Raw genomic sequence first — 23,129 nt, 5'->3', positions numbered from 1 at the left:
GTCGGTCTATATGGAGGCACTACCAAATGGACCGATAAAAACTTAATCCGATACACGTTTTTGTGAGCCTAAAATACCAGAATATTTACAATTTCAGGCAAATCAGATAAAAACTACGGTTTCTAGAAACCCAACGAGTTAAATCGGGAGATCGTTCTTATGGGAGCTATACTAAAATATGGACCGATACTCACCGTTTTCGGCACACCTCTTTATGACCCGAAAATACCTCTAGATTTCCAATTTCAGGCAAATAGGATAAAAACTTCGGATTCTAGAAGCCCAAGAAGTAAAATCGGGAAATCGGTCTATATGGGGGCTATACCAAAATATGGACCGATACTCACAATTTTCTTTATGGTCCTAAAATAACTTTAGATTTCCAATTTCAGACAATTTGGATAACAACTACGGTTTCTATAAGCCCAAGACCCCAAATCGGGAGGTCGTTTTATATGGGGACCATACCAAAACATGGACCGATACCCACAATTTTTGAAACACGTATTTGTGGTCCTACAATACCTCTAGATTTCCAATTTCAGGTAAATTTAATAAAAACTGCGGTTTCTATAAGCCCAAGAAGTAAAATCGGGAGATCGGTCTATATGGGGGCTATACCAAATAATGGACCGATACTCACCATTTTTGGCACACCTCTTTATTGTCATCAAATACCTCTAGATTTCAAATTTCAGGCAAAGTGGATAAAAACTACGATTTCAATAAGCCCAAGACCCCAAATCGGGAGGTCGGTTTATATGGGGACTATATCAAAACCTGGACCGATATAGCCCAACTTCGAACTTGACCTGCCTGCAGACAAAAGACGAGTTTGTGCAAAATTTCAGCACGATTGCTTCATTATTCAAGACTGTAGCGTGATTACAACAGACAGACAGACAGACAGACGGACATCGTCTTAGAATTTCTCCCTGATCAAGAATATGTATACTTTATATAGTCGGAAATCGATATTTCGATGTGTTACAAACGGAATGACAAACTTATTATACCCCCGTCACCATTCTATGGTGGTGGGTATAAAAACGAATTGTGCCTTAGGTATCCTTACTCCAATTCACCGCTTTTTTGGCTCGGAATCGATACCAAAATCATTAGTGTAAAGACTTTAGAACCGGGCATGCTTTTTATCAGTGTGATTTCAACCGAGCGCCGGATGAACGGACATCGCTACCCAGCAAAAACTGGGTAAGCACTAGTGATTCTTTCAGTAATACCGGTAATCAAAAAGTTATTACTTGCAGTATTACCTGGGATTTAAAAATAATAACTTACCTGCGTAGGCAAAAGGTGATTCTTTCTATTAATACCGGTAATCAAAATCATATCTTGAGGTCCGGGTTCGGCTCTACAGTGGGTACCGTTAATAGTAGCGAAAAGTAATACCAAACTACATTTCAGAAAAAAATTGCCAATAAAATATACCTTTTCTCTAAAGTTGTATTGTACATAATTTATATTACAAAATAACATCAAAATAGATCCATGTCGTGGAACGTGGTATAGTGTGTTAGATAACAAAACAACAGGGGTGAGTTCGCACTTTTTAGGTATCTTTATGGTACAGATATTATTTTTGGAGAGCTGGTATGCTTGCGAAGAAGTACTTATTTTTCGACTGCTGGTATGCTTGCACGGAAGTACTTTCCTCCAATGTCATGCCCGTGAAAAAGTATTACTACTGATATATGTACGAGGAAGTTGTTATCAATTTGGCGCAGGCATACTTGTACTCATACCCGGTAATAGGAGTTTTTGCTGGGTAGTCGAGTCAGTATTTCACAACTATTAAAAATATATATACTTTCTGGGGTCTGAGACAAATATTTCGATGTGTTACAAACAGAATGACAAAGCTAGTATCCTATGGTGGAGGGCAGTGTTGCCAGGATTGGGGATTTTCCTTCAAATTGGAGATATTTTTTCGTATATGGGGATGAGATTTTTGAGTTGGGGTTTCGTGGAGAACTTCCATAAATTTAGAGATTTTTTTTCGAAATTGGTTCAGTACTCGTATAATAAATCTGGTTTACAATAAAGCGACCCGACCAAATTTAAAAAAAATCCCCCTTTCGAAATATATTATAATATTAATTAACATTTTCAATGTCCTAATGGAGAATTGTCGTTATGTCAAAAAACATTTCATTGCCCCAATTTTAATAGAACTTTCTTTAGTGTATAATTTTGTCTATCAGATTTTTTCTAATGAAAAACATTTTTATTTTCCCTGTGGCCGATAGAGATCAAAGGTATATGGGTTACCATGACCATGGTATTTACAAAATAAAATCATATTACTTCTTTAACATGAAGGTCATTACATATCTAAATGAAATTATTTCCAAAATCCATATTAACGAAGTGTTTACTCTGCTCAAATTTTGAATGGACACAGAACATTTTGAAAATAATAAAAAAAAAAATAATTTAACATTAAAATATACATTTAACAATAAAATATACAAACGGGGAATATTGACGATGACAATGAAAGAAATACCACTCCAACCCGAAATTTCCAATACAATGTAATTTGAATGCAAATACATTAAACTCTAGCTAAAGTAACGGATTGGATTAAAAGGAAGAATGAACTCTGATTGTTGGGAATTTTTAATTAGCTATGCGTTGGCAATTTATTGACTTTATTATAAAACTTTATGCGCATTATGTTTTGGTCAGCAGTATAGTAGGAGAATTCAGTGAAGCCATTTCGAGTTCTTTAGATCAGTTGAGTGTGATTGTGACAGTTCTAAAATAAAACTTTTCTACGAAAAGGAATTGCAATTTAATTTAAGGATTTTTTATTGAATTTTATTATAGAAATGGCTAGCGCTACAATGGTGCTAGAGCAAGTGGAAAATTCTACGACAACTACTGCAGCATTGGGTGCATCCTTATTTAATCCTTTGTGGACAGCTATATTGGGTATTGCTGTGGCCGTTGGTCTTTATGAAATATGGTTGAGAAATTCCCGCAATTACACCTTGTCGGCAAAAATGCCAACTCCGCCCAGATTGCCACTTATTGGTCATGGACATTTGGTGGCTCATTTGACAAATGCACGTAAGTATATTTTAGAAGTATACGTGAAAAAAAAAACAATAATGTCCTTTTAAAAATTAGATTATTTTCGGGGATACATTTGGTTTTTATACCCACCACCATAAAATGGTGACGGGGGTATAATAAGTTTGTCATTCCGTTTGTAACACATCGAAATATCGATTTCCGACTATATAAAGTATATATATTCTTGATCAGGGAGAAATTCTAAGACGATATAAGCATGTCCGTCTGTCTGTTGTAATCACGCTACAGCCTTCAATAATGGCGCTATCGTCCCGAAATTTGGCACAGATTAGTTTTTTGTTTGCAGGCAGGTCAAGTTCGAAGATGGGCTATATCGGTCCAAGTTTTGATATAGTCCCCATATAAACCGACCTCCCGATTTGGGGTCTTGGGCCTATAAAAACCGTAGTTTTTATCAGATTTGCCTGAAATTAGAAATCTAGAGGTATTTTGGGACCATAAAGAGGTGTGTCGAAAATGGTCCGTATCGGTCCATGTTTTAATATAGCCCCCATATAGACCGATCTCCCGATTTTGCTTCTTATGCGTCTAGAAACAGTATTTTCTATCCGATTTGTCTGAAATTGAAAATCTAGAGGTATTTTAGGACCATAAGGAGGTGTGTCGAAAATCGTTCGTATCGGTCCTTGTTTTGATATAGCCCCCATATAGACCGATCTCCCGATTTTGCTTCTTGGGCGTCTAGAAACTATATTTACCATCCGATATGCCTGAAATTGGAAATCTATAGGTATTGTGGGACTATAAAGCGGTGTGTCGAAAATGGTCCATATCGGTTCATGTTTTGGTATAGCCCCCATATAGACCGATCTCCCGATTTTGCTTCCTACGCGTCTAGAAACAATATTTTCTATCCGATTTGTATGAAATTGAAAATCTGAAGGTATTTTGGGACCATAAAGAGGTATGTCGACAATGGTCCGCATCGGTTAATGTTTTGATAAAGCCCCCATATAAACCAACCTCCCGATTTGGAGTCTTTGGCCTATAAAAACCAATTTGCCTGAAATTTAAAATATAGAGGTATTTGCGGACCACAAAAAGGTGTGCCAAAAATGGTGCTCATCGGTCCATGTTTTGGTATAGCCCCCATATAGACCGATATCCCGATTTTGCTTCTAGAAACTATATTTACCATCCGATTTGTCTGAAACTGGAAATCTAGAGGTATTTGAGGACCATAAAAAGGTGTGCCGAAAATGGTGCTCATCGGTCCATGTTTTGATATAGACCCCATAGAGACTGATTTCCCGATTTTGCTTCTTGGGCTTCTAGAAACTATATTTTCTATCCGATTTTCCTGAAATCGAAAATCTAGAGTTCTTTTGGGACCATAAAAAGGTGTGCCGAAAATGATGCCCATCGGTCCATTTTTTGATATAGCCCCCATATAGACCGATCACCCATGTTGCTTCTTGGGTTTCTAGTAACTATATTTACCATCCGCTTTGCCTGAAATTCTTGAGCTACAATAAACTGTATTTATTACATGATTTGCCTGAAATTCGAAATCTAGAGGTATTTTTAGACCACAAATAAGAGTGCCGAAATTGAGGTATATCGGTCCATTTTTTGGTATAACCCCCATATAGACTGATCTCCCGATTTTTTTACTTCTATATTTTCTGGCCGATTTGTTTGAAATTGAAAATCTGGAGGTATTTTAAGATCACAAATATGTGAGTAGCAAATGGTGCCTATCGGTCCATGTTTTGGTATAGCCCCCATATACACCGATCTCCCGGCTTTATTTCTTGGGCTTCTAGAATCCGTAGTTTTTATTTTATCTGTAATAAAATTTTAGACAAACGAAATTTCTTTTTCTTATAAAGTGTTTTCGTTTATTCAACGATTGTCTCTAAAATTTGTCTCAAAAGAAAACTTTGCTTGTCTGAAATTACGTTTCTCAAAAAAGAAAACACTTCTTTCAGGGTATAGCAGGCGCACTGATCATGAAAATTGTTTCAAACTGAAAGTAAAAGTTCCAGATTTTACTCATCGTATTTAAATAAATGCGGAAAAATCTACAGATTTAAGATTTTAAATCAAGGCGTAATTTCAACATATACACGATATGTTTATATTTTCTCTAAAACTCAAACAAAATTGGTTCTCATAAATCCAAAATCTTATCTGGTCTTCATAGGTAGAATCTTTAAAGTTTGTCTTCGGGAGCTGGCTCGTTTGGGAGAAGATTTGTCATCAAACCCCCTACAATTCTATATATTATCAAGTAACCCACTACGACGAAGAGTTTTCATAGTAAACTATTATACTTGATTCATGGTGGTGGGTATTTAAAATTCGGCCCGGCCGAATTTACTGCTGTGTATACTTGTTTTCTAATAATTTAAAGTATACAAGATGGCTGATATGTATTGCAACCGACTTAAGTCTGACCGTTGGCAGATTTATTCTAGTGACATTCCAATTTTTTGTACTAAGCTACAAAAGTATTTCGATCATTTTGATGTTGCATTCAGAAATGGAATTATTCGTGATGGAATTGAAGCGCGATAGGAAAACCACAAATGGCTAACGTTATAGCCCTCCAGCATTTAGGTTTACATATATCTTTTGTTTCTTGTAGAAGTGTGCGTGTGACTGAAATTTCACTCATACTCACGCACATTCACGAGGCAAAATATTTATTCACGCACTATACGTGTGGTAGCCAATTCCACTCACGCACATTCACGAAATGAAAACCAGTACTCATGCACGCTCACGCACGAACTACTTTTAAAGACTCAGGTTCACGCACGATTCACGACAATTCACGTGATTCACGACAAATTCACGAGACTCAGGATATTTTCCAAAGGAAATCAGCAAAGGTAACAAAATTTAAAAATAGAATACAGTTCGAGAGCTAAATTAATTTCAGTTAACATACGAGTGTGAATTAAATCTTGATTATTTTCGTGAGCGTGATTTTGCAGGAATTTTATTCACGCACATTCACGAACCGATTTTATTTTTCACGCAGGCTCACGCACGACATATTTATTGTAGTCCCATTCACGCACATTCACGAGAGTTACTTTGGATTTTGTTCACGATTCACGTGATTCACGCGTGTCACGCGCACACCTCTAGTTTCTTGTACCATAGCTCATTACTGTGATACTAGAAGTGTTGCATTGCGAACAAAAAGTAGACAAAAACAAGTATATAAAGCAGTAAATTCGGACGGGCCGAATCTTAAATACCCACCACCATGAATCAAATATAATAGTTTACTTTGAAAGCTCTTCATCGTAGTGGGTTACTTGATAATATATAGAATTGTAGGGGGTTTGATAACAAATCTTCTCCCAAGCAAGTCAGTTCCCGAAGACAAACTTTAAAGATTTTACCTATGAAGAACAGATCAGATTCTGGATTTATGAGAACCAATTTTGTTTGAGTTTTAGAGAATTATAAACATATCGTGTATACGATGAAATTACGCCTTGATTTGAAATCTTAAATCTGTAGATTTTTTCCGCCATTATTTAAACAAATACGATGAGTTAAATCTGTTTCAAGCAATTTTCATGACCATGAAAGAAGTGTTTTCTTTTTTGAGAAACGTAATTTTAGACAAGCAAAGATTTTTTTTGACACAAATTTTAGAGACAATCGTTGAATCAACGAAAATACTTTATAAGAACAGGAAACTTCGTTTGTCTAAAATTTCATTATAGATTACTAATTTCCAGCAAATCGTATAAAAACTACGGATTCTAGAAGCCCAAGTAATAAAGCCGGGAGATCGATATATATTGGGGCTATACCAAAACATGGACCGATAGGCATCACTTGCTACTCACATATTTGTGATCTTAAAATACCTCCAGATTTTCAATTTCAAACAAATCGGCTAAAAAATATAGTCTCTAGACGCCCAAGAAGTTAAAATCGAGAGATCAGTCTATATGGGGGTTATACCAAAAAATTGACCTCGATATACCTCAATTTCGGCACACTTATTAGTGGTCTAAAAGTACATCTTGATTTCGAATTTGAAGCAAATCGGGTAATAAATAAAGTTTATGGAAGCTCAAGAATTTCAGGCAAATCAGAGGGTAAATATAGTTTCTAGAAGCCCAAGAAGCAAAATCGGGAGATCAGTCTATATGGGGGCTATACCAAAACATGGACCGATGCGCACCATTTTCGGCACACCTTTTTATGTTCCTCAAATACTTCTAGATTTCATATTTCAGGCAAAACGGATGGTAAATATAGTTTCTAAAAGACCTAGAAGCAAAATCGGGAGATCGGTCTATATGGGGGCTATACCAAAACATGAACCGATGGGCACCATTTTCGGCATACCTTTTTATGGTCTTCAAATACCTCTATATTTCCAATTTCAGGCAAATTGGATAAAAACTACGGTTTTTATAGGCCCAAGACTCCAAATCGGGAAGTTGGTTTATATGGGGGCTATATCAAGACATTGACCGATACGGACCATTTTCGACACACCTCTTTATGGTCGCAAAATACCTCTAGATTTTCAATTTCATACAGTTCGGATAGAAAATACTGTTTCTAGACGCGTGAGAAGCAAAATCGGGAGATCGGTCTATATGGGGGCTATACCAAAACATGGACCGATACGGACCATTTTTGACACACCTCTTTATGGTTCCAAAATACCTCTAGATTTCCAATTTCAGGCAAATCGGATGGTAAATATAGTTTCTAGACGCCCAAGAAGCAAAATCGGGAGATCGGTCTATATGGGGGCTATACCAAAACATGGACCGATACGAACCATTTTCGACACACCTCTTTATGGTTCCAAAATACCTCTAGATTTCCAATTTCAGGCAAATCGGATGGTAAATATAGTTTCTAGACGCCCAAGAAGCAAAATCGGGAGATCGGTCTATATGGGGGCTATACCAAAACATGGACCGATACGAACCATTTTCGACACACCTCTTTATGGTTCCAAAATACCTCTAGATTTCCAATTTCAGACAAATCTGATAAAAACTACGGTTTTTATAGGCCCAAGACCCCAAATATGGAGGTCGGTTTATATGGGGACTATATCAAAACTTGGACCGATATAGCCCATCTTCGAACTTGACCTGCCTGCAAACAAAAAACGAATATGTGCCAAATTTCGGGATGATAGCGCCATTATTGAAGGCTGTAGCATGATTACAACAAACAGACGGACAGACGGACATCGTTATATCGTCTTAGAATTTCTCCCTGATCAAGAATATATATACTTTATATAGTCGGAAATCGATATTTCGATGTGTTACAAACGGAATGACAAACTTATTATACCCCGTCACCATTTTATGGTGGTGGGTATAAAAAAAAAACGGTAGCAACACCAGAAATGATCCGAAAAGTGAACGCCCAACTTTATCGACATTTATGACGCAGTGGTAGAAAACTTGCTTGTGAGCTCTACGCTCAAAAAAGTGAAGCCTATGTGACACTAAAGCCAATTTAATTATATTTTAATGCATCGAATTATTATGTTTTGGGAAAGTTTTGTTGACTTTAATATTCTTTTGTGTCCTTTAGTTAAATGAACTTAAAAATGAGGAAACCCGAATGAAGCATAAAGTTTTACTAAATTCGTATCTCCCACAAAATATTTCAGAATTTCTTAAAAATTTTAGATTTTACCAATAATGAGCCCACCATGAATTTCCTATGGTACTTACGAATTTTTGAACTCCAATTTTTTCCTTCAAAAGGTGGGCTAAACTTGAACTTAACACCCACCTAAACTTCGAAATTGTCTTTTACAAGTCAAATAAATTTTCTTGAAGGTGTCGAACAATATTTACTTATTTTTCTGAAATCGTCGTGACATCTACGTCTGTAATGAAGTTTAGTTAAAATTGTCTAAAATTAACCTAAATTTTCTTACATTAACCAAAATGTTCCTTCCTGGTGGGTTTAGTGTTTTTTGAGTGTTTATATCGCGAGAAGAGAAGTGATGAAAATGGGCTTGGACTAAAAGTGCTAGAGCTCACCAAGGCACATAGAATTTAGTTCGGAAAGAGCCAAGTAACAAAGTTGCTTAGCTTGCACGAAAGTGGCTAGATACCGAGTTTTGCTTTTCTCCGATGGGAGGGGCATTCCAAATTGAACAATTTGGGAACAAACACAAATGATCGTGTTTCAATTGGCCACCAGAACATGTAATATGTTTGTCATAGCCATGTTATTTTCTCGGACATTATGTATCTGATTTCGACTACCATTTTATGTTTGGCAAAAAAGAAAAAAAAACATTTTTGCGGTAAAATATTGTTTGCTCCCCATCCAAAAATAACATTTTGCTCTAGGAGGTGTTCATATTCCGTGTAGGCCAATAAAATTGCCGAAAATTATATAAAGTGCTATATTTGGTTTTAATTTCTTTTCTTAATTTTTATTGTTCAAAAACAATGAAAGTGGGTCCGTGGTATTTTGGTTAATTTCGGGGCCGAGTGCCATCTTGGACCCTTTTCAGCGCCAACCTCGCTCTCTACATTGAAAAAACAGTGAACCAACTAATAAGAACGTTTTTGGTTTATTTTTGGAAATTTAGATTTTGGTGTCCACTATGCTGTAGAAATGAAAAGAGGGACCCATTAAGCCATTCTTACTGAGTGCGATGCTGCTGAGCCCTCTTAGAATGTGCATGGTCTGCGGCCAAAATGTTTGTGTACCTAGGGCTTCAATACTGTCTTTAGGATATATTCCCCGATAATATTCGTCATTTATTTTGACATCATCGACCGGCAGGCTTCACCATTACCATCGATAGCGCTTGAGCTCTGGTGGTCAACCGATGATGTAAATTTTCGACTAGTCTTCTTAAGCAAGTAAACACGATCATTTTGTTTGCTCACAAACTTTTCAATTCGGAATGGCATCTCATATGAGAAAATAAATTGGGGAACTGACCACTTTCCGCGGTATGAAAATGGGCCTCAGGAAAATGAGCTCCAAATGAAACAGGGCAATAAATGTGGGGCGACGCTTCATAATGGATATGAGCCCTAACAAAATGTGACTGAAACATAAAAATCGATCCCAAAATATAATGGAGTCTTATTTTCTCTGTTGCTTTAAAATACCCTGTGAAAATGAAACCTAACTGAAAAATATGACTTTACCCAGTAATAACGGTTAGCTGATAAGTCCCCGGTCTAACAAAGAAAAAAACATTTTTTTTGTCAAAATTCGTTTTTATTATTCAACATAGTTACCTTCAAGAGCGATACAACGATTATAACGACCTTCCAATTTTTTGATACCATTTTGGTAGTACTCCTACGGTTTTGCCTCAAAATAGGCCTCAGTTTCGGCGATCACATCTTCATTGTAGTCAAATTTTTTCCCTGCGAGCATCCTTTTGAGGTCTTAGAACAAGAAAAAGTCGCTGGGGGCCAGATCTGGAGAATACGGTGGGTGGGGAAGCAATTCGAAGCCCAATTCATGAATTTTTGCCATCGTTCTCAATGACTTGTGGCACGGTGCTTGTCTTGGTGGAGCAATACTTTTTTCTTCTTCATATGGGGCCGTTTTGCCGCGATTTCGACCTTCAAACGCTCCAATAAGGCCATATAATAGTCACTATTTATTGATGGTGTTTCCCTTCTCAAGATAATCGATAAAAATTATTCCATGCGCATCCCAAAAAACAGAGGCCATTACTTTGCCAGCGGACTTTTGAGTCTTTCCACGCTTCGGAGACGGTTCACCGGTCGCTGTCCACTCAGTCGACTGTCGATTGGACTCAAGAGTGTAGTGATGGAGCCATGTTTCATCCATTGTCATATATCGACGGAAAAACTCGGGTGTATTACGAGTTAACAGCTGCAAACACCGCACAGAATCATCAGCACGTTGTTGTTTTTGGTGAGCTCACGCGGCACCCATTTTGCACAGAACTTCCGCATATCCATATATTGATGAATGATATGACCAACACGTTCCTTTGATATCTTTAAGGCCTCTGCTATCTCGATCAACTTCATTTTACGGTCATTCAAAATCATTTTGTGAATTTTTTTGATGTTTTCGTCGGTAACCACCTCTTTCGGGCGTCCACTGCGTTCACCGTCCTCCGTGCTCATTTCACCACGCTTGAATTTTGCATACCAATCAATTATTTTTGATTTCCCTGGGGCAGAGTCCGGAAACTCATTATCAAGCCAAGTTTTTGTTTCCACCGTATTTTTTCCCTTCAGAAAACTGTATTTTATTAAAACGAAATTCCTTTTTTCCATTTTTTTCACAATAACAAAAGTTGCTTCAAAAAAGACGCTCTATCTCACAAAATAATTGACTTACAGACGTCAAATCTTGACACGAATCATTTGAAGGTTGGTACTATATAAAAACAATATGAATTTAATACTAGCGACGCCATCTATGTGTCAGACCGGGGACTTATCAGCCAACCTGTTATGTTGCCTTGGTGTTACACTACTTTTCCCCCCGTTGTATTTTCGCCCAAATGATAGTGTCATTCCAAAGTTACTGTTAATTCATAATATTATGACGGATACAGGATACAAAATCTTTGACAGTGTCCTTCATATTTTGCTATCAATTTCAGTAGCCCCATCTGTAAAGGAACCATAATCCTAAAAAGGAAATTGGGATTTATTTTCATTTGAAATATTTTGGTTCATTTTCATAATGTACTCGTAAATGGGCCCCAACATAAAATGATGTTACTTCCCAAAAAACATAAAAACGTCGAGAAAAAAGATGAAATAAACTTGTTTTATTTGCATTTATACATATTGACCAAAACAGCCCATTAAAATAAACAAAAATCTATTAAAAATTGTTGTTTGTTGTTTTCCATATAATTTTTTGGGGTCTTGTTTCATTTAGGTTTTGGGGCTAATTTTCATGGGTCTCATATTCATAGCCCCGCCATTTTCATGCAATCGAAGCAATTCCTTGGATCTATCCAACCTATGTTGCATCAAAATTTTGGTATAAGTTCAGCTCACGAGCATTTTCCGATTATTTCGGGTTTTAATCCACTTTTTTGGACGTAATGCAAGACTGCCAGTAACGTTAAATGGTAGGAGAAACAAAAGAGTTGTTGACATTTAAATGCTGGAGCGATCGAACAATAGTGGTTTCCAGCTAAATATAAAGCAATCACATGGTTTAGAAAAGATAAAAATATATAGATGGTTGCAATACATATCAACCGCCCTGTAATTCTAATTTAATCTCTCTTTCTCTTTTTATGTTTTTGAATTTTAATTTTATCATTTACTTTGCATCATTTTCAGAAATCCTCACCCGCGCCGAGAGTTACGTTGATAAGTATGGCGAAGCTTTTCGTGCATTTTTGGGTCCCATGCTGGTTGTGTTCCTCTCAAATCCATCGGATATCGAATTGATTTTGAGTAATCATAAGCATTTGCAAAAATCTACGGAATATCGCTTTTTCAAACCCTGGTTTGGTGATGGCCTTCTCATCTCAAGTGGTCATCATTGGCAACATCATCGTAAAATGATTGCCCCCACCTTCCATCAAAGCATCCTAAAGAGTTTCATACCCACCTTTGTGTTACACTCGAAGAAAGTTGTCGAACGCATGGCCAAAGAAATTGGCAAAGAATTTGATGTGCACGATTATATGTCACAGACCACAGTCGAAATCTTGCTATCCACTGCTATGGGTGTGAAAAAGATTCCGGATGATAATAAAAGTTTGGAATATGCCAAGGCTGTGGTGGATATGTGTGACATAATCCATAAACGCCAGCTGAAATTCTTCTATCGCCTCGACGCTATGTACAATTTGACCAGTATGAGTGAAAAGGGTAAAAAAATGATGAGCATCATTTTGGGCTTAACCAATAAAGTGGTTAAGGATCGCCAGGAGAATTTCAATGCTGATTCTAGAGCTATTATTGAAGAGGACGATGATGGCACGCAAAAGAAACAAGTAAAGAAGGAAGGTCTACGTGATGATTTGGATGATATTGATGAAAATGATGTTGGTAAGTAAATGATGGTAGGGAAAAGTAGAGTGGGGCAACAGTTATTGATCGTGAAAGAAGTTGTATGCAAAGTTTATACCCTATGAAGCAAACGTCAACGAAGATTTTGATAACCGATTAAACTTTTTTAATAGCATGAAAATTAATTGATTTAAATTTTTAATTAATTAATAAAAAATAATTTTTATTAATTTTAATTAATAAAAAAAATATTTTTATTAATGTTTGCTTGCCTTAATGAACTAATAATGAGAAAAACGGATTTATACAAATGAAGAACACAATTTTACTAAATTAGCACACTCAAGACAAATAATTACTTGGATTCCTAGACTTTGACCTTCCCTTAAAGATTTTTAGGGACCTACACATATTAGGTCAACACTGAAATATTGACCTAATATGAACGATTATGTCAACAAAATGATTGAAAGAAATTATCTTTAAGATAACTGGCTAAGACTTTGTTTAAAAGTTTTTTTTTTTGAAAGTAAACTTTGTTTTACTTTTAAGTATGGATTATAATTTGGATTTTAATCTGACATTTATTTGCCCAGCAAAAAAATGGAAGTGCTTCTAAAGGCACAAGTTTAAAAGCACTTCCAAATATGTTCTCCCAAAGACGTTCTTTATTTTAACTACCCAGGAAGTTCTTTTAATTCCATTTTTTGTAAATCGTTTTTTTCATATTTTTGAAAGGAAATTTTAACTTTTTTTGTTTAAAATATGTTAAAAACCGAGTAATAATTAATAAAATGGTACAAATTATAAATTTTTTTTCGAAAAAAAAATGCTAAATACATTCTAGAAAAATTGCCAATTTTTGAATATATTTAATGTCAAACGTTTCAGACAAGCGGTACAATGCTTTAAAAATCATAAAAAATTATAAATATTATTTATTTGGCAAAGTATTGCAAATTTTTCTAATTTATATCCAAAACACTGAATTCGGATCACACCTTAAGAAGTGCTGCAAATTCAGTGCAATGGCATTTGAAATGGTGGACATCCATCCTGTGACAAGCCCGTGTTAAATTCATAGCTTCTGTGTCAATTTTGCACCTCTTCCGGATCTAAAAAAAAAAAAAATTGACTACTTTTTTGGCGACGCTTTTTTTGCTGGGTATTTATAAATAGCTTCGATGGTTTGGTTAGGTTAGATATAGTGGCAGCCACAGTTGTGAATTTCTCTCTTGCTGCCCGATTCTATGTTAAGCTTAATGACAAGAGACCCCTTTTTTTATAGCCGATTCCGAACTGCGTTCCACATAGCGGTGAAACCACAATAGAGAAGCTTTGAAACATTCTGAGAGGGGATAGGTTAAACTGGCAGCCCGATTTATTTCAGGCTCACATAGACTATTCAGTCCATTGTGGTATGAGAGGGGATAATCCTCCATTGCACCATGGTGGCTCCCGAGTAGCTTCTATAATATATCGCAAAAATAAAATGATAATTCGATAAATGAGATCTGTATACTAATCTTTGGCATGGAATCAATACCGAAATCCTTAAAGGAAGCTTAAAATCTTTGGATAAAAAAACTTTTTTTGAGTGTATCTAGCTTTAAATCTAGACAGTAAAAAAAAATTAAAAGCAACTTTTTAATCCTAAAAAAACTTTAAATCAAATACGTTAAAATCCTAAAAATAAGTCTTAGCGCATATATGAAGCGCTATTATCTTAAATCCAATGGTTCAATATCTTAATTAATTTAAAGAGAATTTCTTTAAATCAAAAATGTTTTTTTTACTTTACTTTAAGGAAAAATAGCTGTACTTCAAAGATTTTGACGGGGGAAAGCAAAAAATAAAAAAGATTCGTTTTCTATATTTAACGAAAAAATTATTAAAAAAATATCATAACCTTTTTTAAGTAAAAATTCTATATATTTAAGAAACTAGTATTTTTATATTGTGCAAATTGCGTGCCCTAAAATTCAGGGTTAATAATTATTATTTTAATATCTTTCCATTTCCCTAAAATGAGTACATAGAAATTAATTAAAATTGAGCTAACACTGAAAAAAATCACCAAAATATTTCCAATTAAAAAGTTGATTGAAGTTGAAAATTTTTTTCTATTAATAAATTAATTGATACAATTACATTTGTAATCAAGGCAAAAACATTAGTCAATGATTGAAAATTAAAAAATTTTAATAAAATTTAAAAAATTAATTAATACAGTTAACTTTTTAATTAAACTCGGAAGATTAAGTCATTTGAAAAGAAGTGATGGTACTTTTTCTAATGTGTAAATTTTTAATCACACTAAATACACAAAGTCAGTTAAGAAAGTAATTAAAAAAAGTTACTTTTTAATGAAAAAATTAAGTGAGTTTTGCAATCAACATCAATTAACTTTATAATTGAATTAATTAAAAAATAATTGAAATTTTCTAATGAAATCAATTAATTTTTTAATCAAGTATTTTTTTTTATTGTCCAATTAAACCTGTGAGTGATACTATCATTTTTGTGATCGAAGAGATTTCAATTAAAAAATTAATTGGATCAATTAATTTCGTGATTGAATCAGACTTTTTGTTTTGTGTGAACGACATATTTTCTTTGACATAACGAAAAAAAAGCATTTATACAAGGAACATGTTCATTAATATTATGAAATGTTTTGTTACTTAATAGAAAATTCATAACAATAACGAAATTGTCAATGAGTATTTTTATTAATGTTATGAAATGTTTTGTTCCTTAATCGAAAATTCATAACAATAACGGAACTTTGTATTGTATTATTGAATTTATATAAAATTTAATGGGTAAATTTTCATAATATTCTAAATTTATAGAATTTAACTTTTTAGCGTTTGTCTTGAATTTCGTATGGTGCTAAAGGCGTTTTAAAATTGTTTAACTAGATTTTTTTCAAAATTTTATTCTTTTATAAAATGTTCTTCAATTTTTGTATTTTTCCTTAAAAATATGACTTTCTTTCTTTTATATAATTTTTCACTAACTGAGTGCTGCCCGATTCCATGTTAAGATCTATGGCAAGGGACCTCCTTTTTTATAGCCGAGTCCGAACGGCGTTAGAGAAGCTTTGAAACCCTCAGAAATGCCACCAGCATTACTGAGGTGGGATAATCCACCGCTGAAAAACTTTTTGGTGTTCGGTCGAAGCAGGAATCAAACCCACGACCTTGTGTGTGCAAGGCGGGCATTCTAACAATTTCACCACGGTGGCTCCCAATATTCTTTTATGGTGGCTTTACTTGTTATAATGTTCGATTTAGGATGTTTGTGGGTAGCGATGTGGGATGATATTTTATGCGAGCCATCATAAGCCATATTTGATTTTAACGAGTTTTAATTGTCTGAACGAAATACTTTAACAATGTGAATTTAGCCTAAAATTTCACTGTTCATAGCAAATGAATAAAGAAATTGATTGCAAAAAGTCGGTATATATATGTTTTTCCCCATTCATTCCCTAGGTGCCAAGAAACGTTTAGCCCTTTTGGATGCCATGATGGCCATGTCGAAAAATCCTGATATTGAATGGACCGATAAGGATGTAATTGATGAAGTCAATACCATTATGTTTGAGGTAAAGAGGATATTTTTTAAATGGCCTTTTTTTCAAGAAACCACTAATATATTTCCTCTTTTCATAGGGTCACGATACCACTTCAGCTGGTTCGAGTTTTGTTCTCTGTCTATTGGGTATACATAAGGATATTCAGGCTAAAGTTTTGGCCGAACAAAAAGCTATCTTCGGTGAAGACTTTATGCGTGATTGTACATTTGCCGATACCATGGAAATGAAATATTTGGAACGTGTAATTATGGAAACTTTACGTTTATATCCACCAGTGCCACTTATTGCCCGGCGTACGGATCATGATGTGAAATTGTCCTCTGGTCCATATGTTGTACCCAAGGGTACAACTGTAGTTATTCTACAATATGCTGTACATCGTAATCCCACATATTTCCCCAATCCAAAAAATTTCGATCCTGATAATTTCCTACCCGAGAGAATGGCCAATCGTCATTATTACAGTTTTATACCCTTCAGTGCTGGACCGAGAAGTTGTGTTGGTCGTAAATATGCTATGTTAAAACTAAAGATTCTTCTTTCGACGATTATACGTAATTATGCAATTGATTCGAAGAAAACAGAAGCCGATTTCAAATTGCAAGCTGATATTATTTTGAAAATGGAAAATGGTTTTAATATTCTTTTGGAACGTAGACCAGAAGCCATGCAAGCGATGTAGTTCAAGTAGGGAAAAAATCATAAATAGGTGATCTATCATAATTTCTAATTTAAATCATTTTATTAAGTACTAATAATTATAGTGTATGTATGTATGTGGTTCATTATATTGGATTGGAGCAACCAATAATCCTACAAAGTATAAGGAATGATTTCAATATTCATTTATTGTTTTTGTATTTACTAACCCTACCCTGTAGCAGGAAATTTTCGAAGCTAACAAATCATAAATAAATACATATATTCTGAGAATCTTACAATAAGATAAATATATAAGAGCATGCGCAGTATAAAGCTTGAAAATATTGTTTGTTTTCACTTTAATCTCTGGAGCAGAAAAAGTTTGCTCCAGAGTAAACAAGTAAGGAAAGTCTAAAGTCGAGCGGGGCCGACTATATTATACCCTGCACCACTTTGTAGATCTAAATTTTCAATACCATATCACATCCGTCAAATGTTTTGGGTGCTATATATAAAGGTTTGTCCCAAATACATACATTTAAATATCACTCGATTTGGACAGAATTTGATAGACTTTTACAAAATCTATAGACTCAAAATTTAAGTTGGCTAATGCACTATGATAGAACACAATTTTAGTAAAAAACAAGTATATAAGGCAGTAAGTTCGGCCGGGCCGAATCTTAAATACCCACCACCATGAACCAAATATTAGGGTTTCCTTTGTAATTTCAGGAGGGCTTGAGGACACTTCCCCAAGATAAATTTAAAGATTTCACCTATGAGGACTATATCTGATCCTGGATTTATAAGAACCATTTTTGTTTGAGTTTTAGAGGAATCATTAACATCTCTTGTAAGTGTGCAAGAAAATTATAAAATAACGTCTTGATTTGAAATTTTAAATCTGTAGAAGTAAAATCTGGAAATTTTACCTTGAGTTTCAAGCAATTTTCATGATCAGTTCGCGTTCTACACCCTCAAGAAGTGAAGTCGGTCTATACGGAGGCATTACCAAATGGACCGATAAAAACTTAATCCGATACACGTTTTTGTGAGCCTAAAATACCAGAATATTTACAATTTCAGGCAAATCAGATAAAAACTACGGTTTCTAGAAACCCAAGGAGTTAAATCGGGAGATCGTTCTTATGGGGGCTATACTAAAATATGGACCGATACTCACCATTTTCGGCACACCTCTTTATGGTCAAAAAATACCTCTAGATTTCAAGTTTCAGGCAAATTTGATAAAAACTACGATTTCTATAAGCCCAAGACCCCAAATCGGGAGGTCGTTTTATATGGGGACCATACCAAAACATGGACCGATACTCACAATTTTTGGCACACGTATTTGTGGTCCTACAATACCTCTAGATTTCCAATTTCAAGTAAATTGAATAAAAACTGCGGTTTCTATAAGCCCAAGAAATAAAATCGGGAGATCGGTCTATATGGGGGCTATACCAAAACATGGACCGATACTAACCATTTTTGGCACACCTCTTTATGGTCACAAAATACCTCTAGACTTCAAATTTCAGGCAAATTGGATAAAAACTACGATTTCTATAAGCCCAAGACCCAAAATCGGGAAGTCGTTTTATATGGGGACCATACCAAAACATGGACCGATACTCACAATTTTTGGCACACGTATTTGTGGTCCTACAATACTTCTAGATTTCCAATTTCAAGTAAATTGAATAAAAACTGCGGTTTCTATAAGTTCAAGAAGTAAAATCGGGAGATCGGTCTATATGGGGGCTATACCAAAACATGGACCGATACTAACCATTTTTGGCACACCTCTTTATGGTCACAAAATACCTCTAGACTTCAAATTTCAGGCAAATTGGATAAAAACTACGATTTCTATAAGCCCAAGACCCAAAATCGGGAAGTCGTTTTATATGGGGACCATACCAAAACATGGACCGATACTCACAATTTTTGGCACACGTATTTGTGGTCCTACAATACCTCTAGATTTCCAATTTCAAGTAAATTGAATAAAAACTGCGGTTTCTATAAGCCCAAGAAGTAAAATCGGGAGATCGGTCTATATGGGGGCTATACCAAAACATGGACCGATACTCACCATTTTTGGCATACCTCTTTATAGTCATAAAATACCTCTAGATTTCAAATTTCAGGCGAATTGGATAAAAACTACGATATCTATAAGCCCAAGACCCCAAATCGGGAGGTAGGTTTATATGGGGACTATATCAAAACCTGGACCGATATAGCCCATCTTCGAACTTGACCTGCTTGCAGACAAAAGACGAGTTTGTGCAAAATTTCAGCACGATTGCTTCATTATTGAAGACTGTAGCGTGATTACAACAGACAGACAGACAGACAGACAGACAGACAGACAGACAGACAGACAGACGGACAGACGGACATCGTTATATCGTCTTAGAATTTCTCCCTGATCAAGAATATATATACTTTATATAGTCGGAAATCGATATTTCGATGCGTTACAAACGGAATGACAAACTTATTATACCCCCGTCACCATTCTATGGTGGTGGGTATAACAAGTAAGGAAAGTCTAAAGTCGGGCGGTGCCGACTATATTATACCCTGCACCACTTTGTAGATCTAAATTTTCGATACCATATCACATCCGTCAAATGTGTTGGGTGCTATATATAAAGGTATGTCCCAAATACATACATTTAAATATCATTCGATTTGAACAGAATTTGATAGACTTTTACAAAATCTATAGACCCAAAATTTGAGTTGGCTAATGCACTAGGGTGGAACACAATTTTAGTAAAAAAATATGGGAAACATTTAAATCTGAAGCAATTTTAAGGAAACTTCGCAAAAGTTTATTTATGATTTATCGCTCGATATATACGTATTAGAAGTTTAGGAAAATTAGAGTCATTTTTACAACTTTTCGACTAAGCAGTGGCGATTTAACAAGGAAAATGTTGGTATTTTGACCATTTTTGTCGAAATCAGAAAAACATATATATGGGAGCTAAATCTAAATCTGAACCGATGTCAACCAAATTTGGCACGCACAGCTACAATGCTAATTCTACTCCATGTGCAAAATTTCAACTAAATCGGAGTTAAAAATTGGCCTCTGTGGTCATATGAGTGTAAATCGGGCGAAAGCTATATATGGGAGATATATCTAAATCTGAACCGATGTCAACCAAATTTGGCACGCACAGCTACAATGCTAATTCTACTCCATGTGCAAAATTTCAACTAAATCGGAGTTAAAAATTGGCCTCTGTGGTCATATGAGTGTAAATGGGGCGAAAGCTATATATGGGAGATATATCTAAATCTGAACCGATTTCAAACAAATTTGGCGCGTATAGCTACAATGCTAATTCTACTCCCTGTGCAAAATTTCAACTAAATCGGAGTTAAAAATTGGGCTCTGTGGTCATATGAGTGTAAATCGGGCGAAAGCTATATATGGGAGATATATCTAAATCTGAACCGATTTCAACCAAATTTGGCACGTATAGCTACAATGCTCCCTGTGCAAAATTTCAACTAAATCGGAGTTAAAAATTGGCCTCTGTGGTCATATGAGTGTAAATCGGGCGAAAGCTATATATGGGAGCTATATCTAAATCTGAATTGATTTGGCTGATATTTTGCTAGTTTTTCGAGACTCAGAAAATATTCGGATGTACGGAAGTTGAGGAAGATCGGTTGATATACACGCCAATTATGAGCAGATCGGTGGAAAATATACATGGCAGCTATATCTAAATCTGAACCGATTTTTTCCAAAATCAATAGGAATCGTCTTTGAGCCGGAACAGGACCCTATACCAAATTTTAGGACAATCGGACTAAAACTGCGAGCTGTACTTTGCACACAAAAATACATAAACAGACAGACGGACAGACAGATATTTCGGGATCAGAGACCTATCATATAAGCGAGAACTGAAAAAACTCGTAGACTGACTTTTGTAGCAGTATGGAAAGCACATTCCAGTCTTCAAGGCTAAGAAAGTCATTATATCTTACTGAATCCGTTACACATCGCTTACACATCGGACACCCACTGGACATCGTATAGTGAGGATACGTTGGTGGAACAATACTAGGTACCCCCTTTCCCCGAAATAAGACCATATACCTAATTTTGCTAGTATTGAGAAATTTTCCCCAATTTCGGGGATTTTTCCGTGAATGGCGACGACATTTTCGGTTTGGGCATTACATGGTGAGTTTACAGAAATTTAAGATTTTTTCAAAAGTTGCCAGTTTCTCTAAGCCGCATTTTATAATCAAATGAATTTATAATCAAAAATACAACGGAATTCGCGGTTTTTATTGAACGAATGGTTCAGGCCCGACATATAAAAACAACAAAATGTCACCGTTTGTACGAGGGCAGTTCGGAAACTTCTTAGCCTAGCACAAAAAGCGCGGTATGAACAGAAAAAAATTAAGTGTTTTGGAAACTTCCATCTCTGTTATGAACACATGTTAAATTTTGTTTCAATCTGGCAACTCCTTCATATAGAAACAGGTGTTCCAAAAAGACGCATCCGCAATTTTTTTACAATGGAAAAATTAGAAATGCGTGCTGTCATTATGTTAAATATTTACATAAAAAAGGTTTGTCGGGACAAAAAATTCATAATGAAAAATGGGTATCATAACATGAAACAAAAAATGTTTGGGCTAATGTCAACTTGACTTTAATAATTCAGAAAAATTTAATGAAATTGTCTTTAAATTGGTTGTCTTTTTGCATCTTGACTACAAAGCAAAAAATCGTTCAAATATAGGACATGTTTTTCAAAACTTTATTTTAAAGAAGTTTTTTACTTGAAACATAGCATAATTTCTACTGGAAGTCGAGTCTTAATTTGGAAAATAAAGTTCTCGTCAACTCGTTTTTAAAGGACTTTGATAGCATATGAAGAAAAAAAGATGAGAAAGCGAAAAATTTAAATTTGCTTCCTAGAAGCAAGTACACAAAACCCAAATTTAAAAGAGAATTGTGTCTTAAAAGTATCTTTACTTGTATTCTCCGCTACTTTGGCTCGGAATCAATACCAAATTTTTTAAAGTAAAGACAAAATCTTTGGAACCGGGCATGCTTTTTTTTCAGTGTACCCAGCATAAAACTTTGGAAGTACTTCCAATGGCACAACTTTAAAATCACTTCCGAAAATGTCCTTTCAAAGATGTTCTTTATTTTACCTACTCAGGAATTTCTTTTAATTCAATTTTTTATAACTCACTGTTTTCATATTTTTTAAGAGTAATTTTAATTTTTTTTGGTAAATAGGGTAAAAACACAGTAAGGATTAATATTCCAGCAAAAAAAAATTGGAAGTTCTTCTAAAGGCACAACTTAAAAAGCACTTCCAAAAAATGTCCTCCCAAACATGTTCTTTATTTTAACTACACAGGAAGTTCATTTGAGTTAATTTTTTTATAACTCGCTGTTTTCATATTTTTAATAGAAAATTAATTTTTTTGTTTAAAATAGGCTAAAAATAGATTACGAAGTAATAAATTTGTAAAAATGACTTAAATTTTGCCGAAAAAATGCTAAATTTTTTTCAAGAAAAATTGAGAATTTTTGAAAATATTTGATATTAAACGTTCCAGGCAAGCGTTATAATGCATTAAAAATCATAAAAAGTTTTAAAAAATGTTTATTTGTCAAAATATGACAAAATTTTTAAATTCACATACAAAACACTGAATCACACCTTAAAAAGTGATGCAAATTCAGTGCAACGGCCGTTGAAATAGTGGACATCCGTCCTATGACAAGCCCATGTTGA

At 34.9% G+C, this 23,129-nt stretch overlaps 1 protein-coding gene across 1 annotated transcript; it reads left to right on the top strand.

Annotated features, from left to right (window-relative positions):
• Positions 1–2,689: 2,689 nt before the first annotated feature.
• Positions 2,690–17,664, top strand: LOC142230141 (cytochrome P450 4g1-like). The gene is made up of 5 exons (XM_075300772.1): positions 2,690–2,757; positions 2,851–3,093; positions 12,399–13,115; positions 16,577–16,689; positions 16,757–17,664. Exons 2-5 carry the CDS (start codon positions 2,853–2,855, stop codon positions 17,360–17,362), a joined length of 1,677 nt encoding a protein of 558 aa, XP_075156887.1. The 5' UTR covers positions 2,690–2,757; positions 2,851–2,852; the 3' UTR covers positions 17,363–17,664.
• The last annotated feature ends 5,465 nt before the right edge of the window (positions 17,665–23,129 follow it).

The sequence above is a fragment of the Haematobia irritans genome, chromosome 3 (genome assembly GCF_050003625.1).
Source record: "Haematobia irritans isolate KBUSLIRL chromosome 3, ASM5000362v1, whole genome shotgun sequence".
NCBI lineage: Eukaryota > Metazoa > Arthropoda > Insecta > Diptera > Muscidae > Haematobia > Haematobia irritans.
The sequence above is the reverse complement of the archived record's forward strand: the minus strand, read 5'-3'. Positions and strand labels throughout refer to the sequence as shown.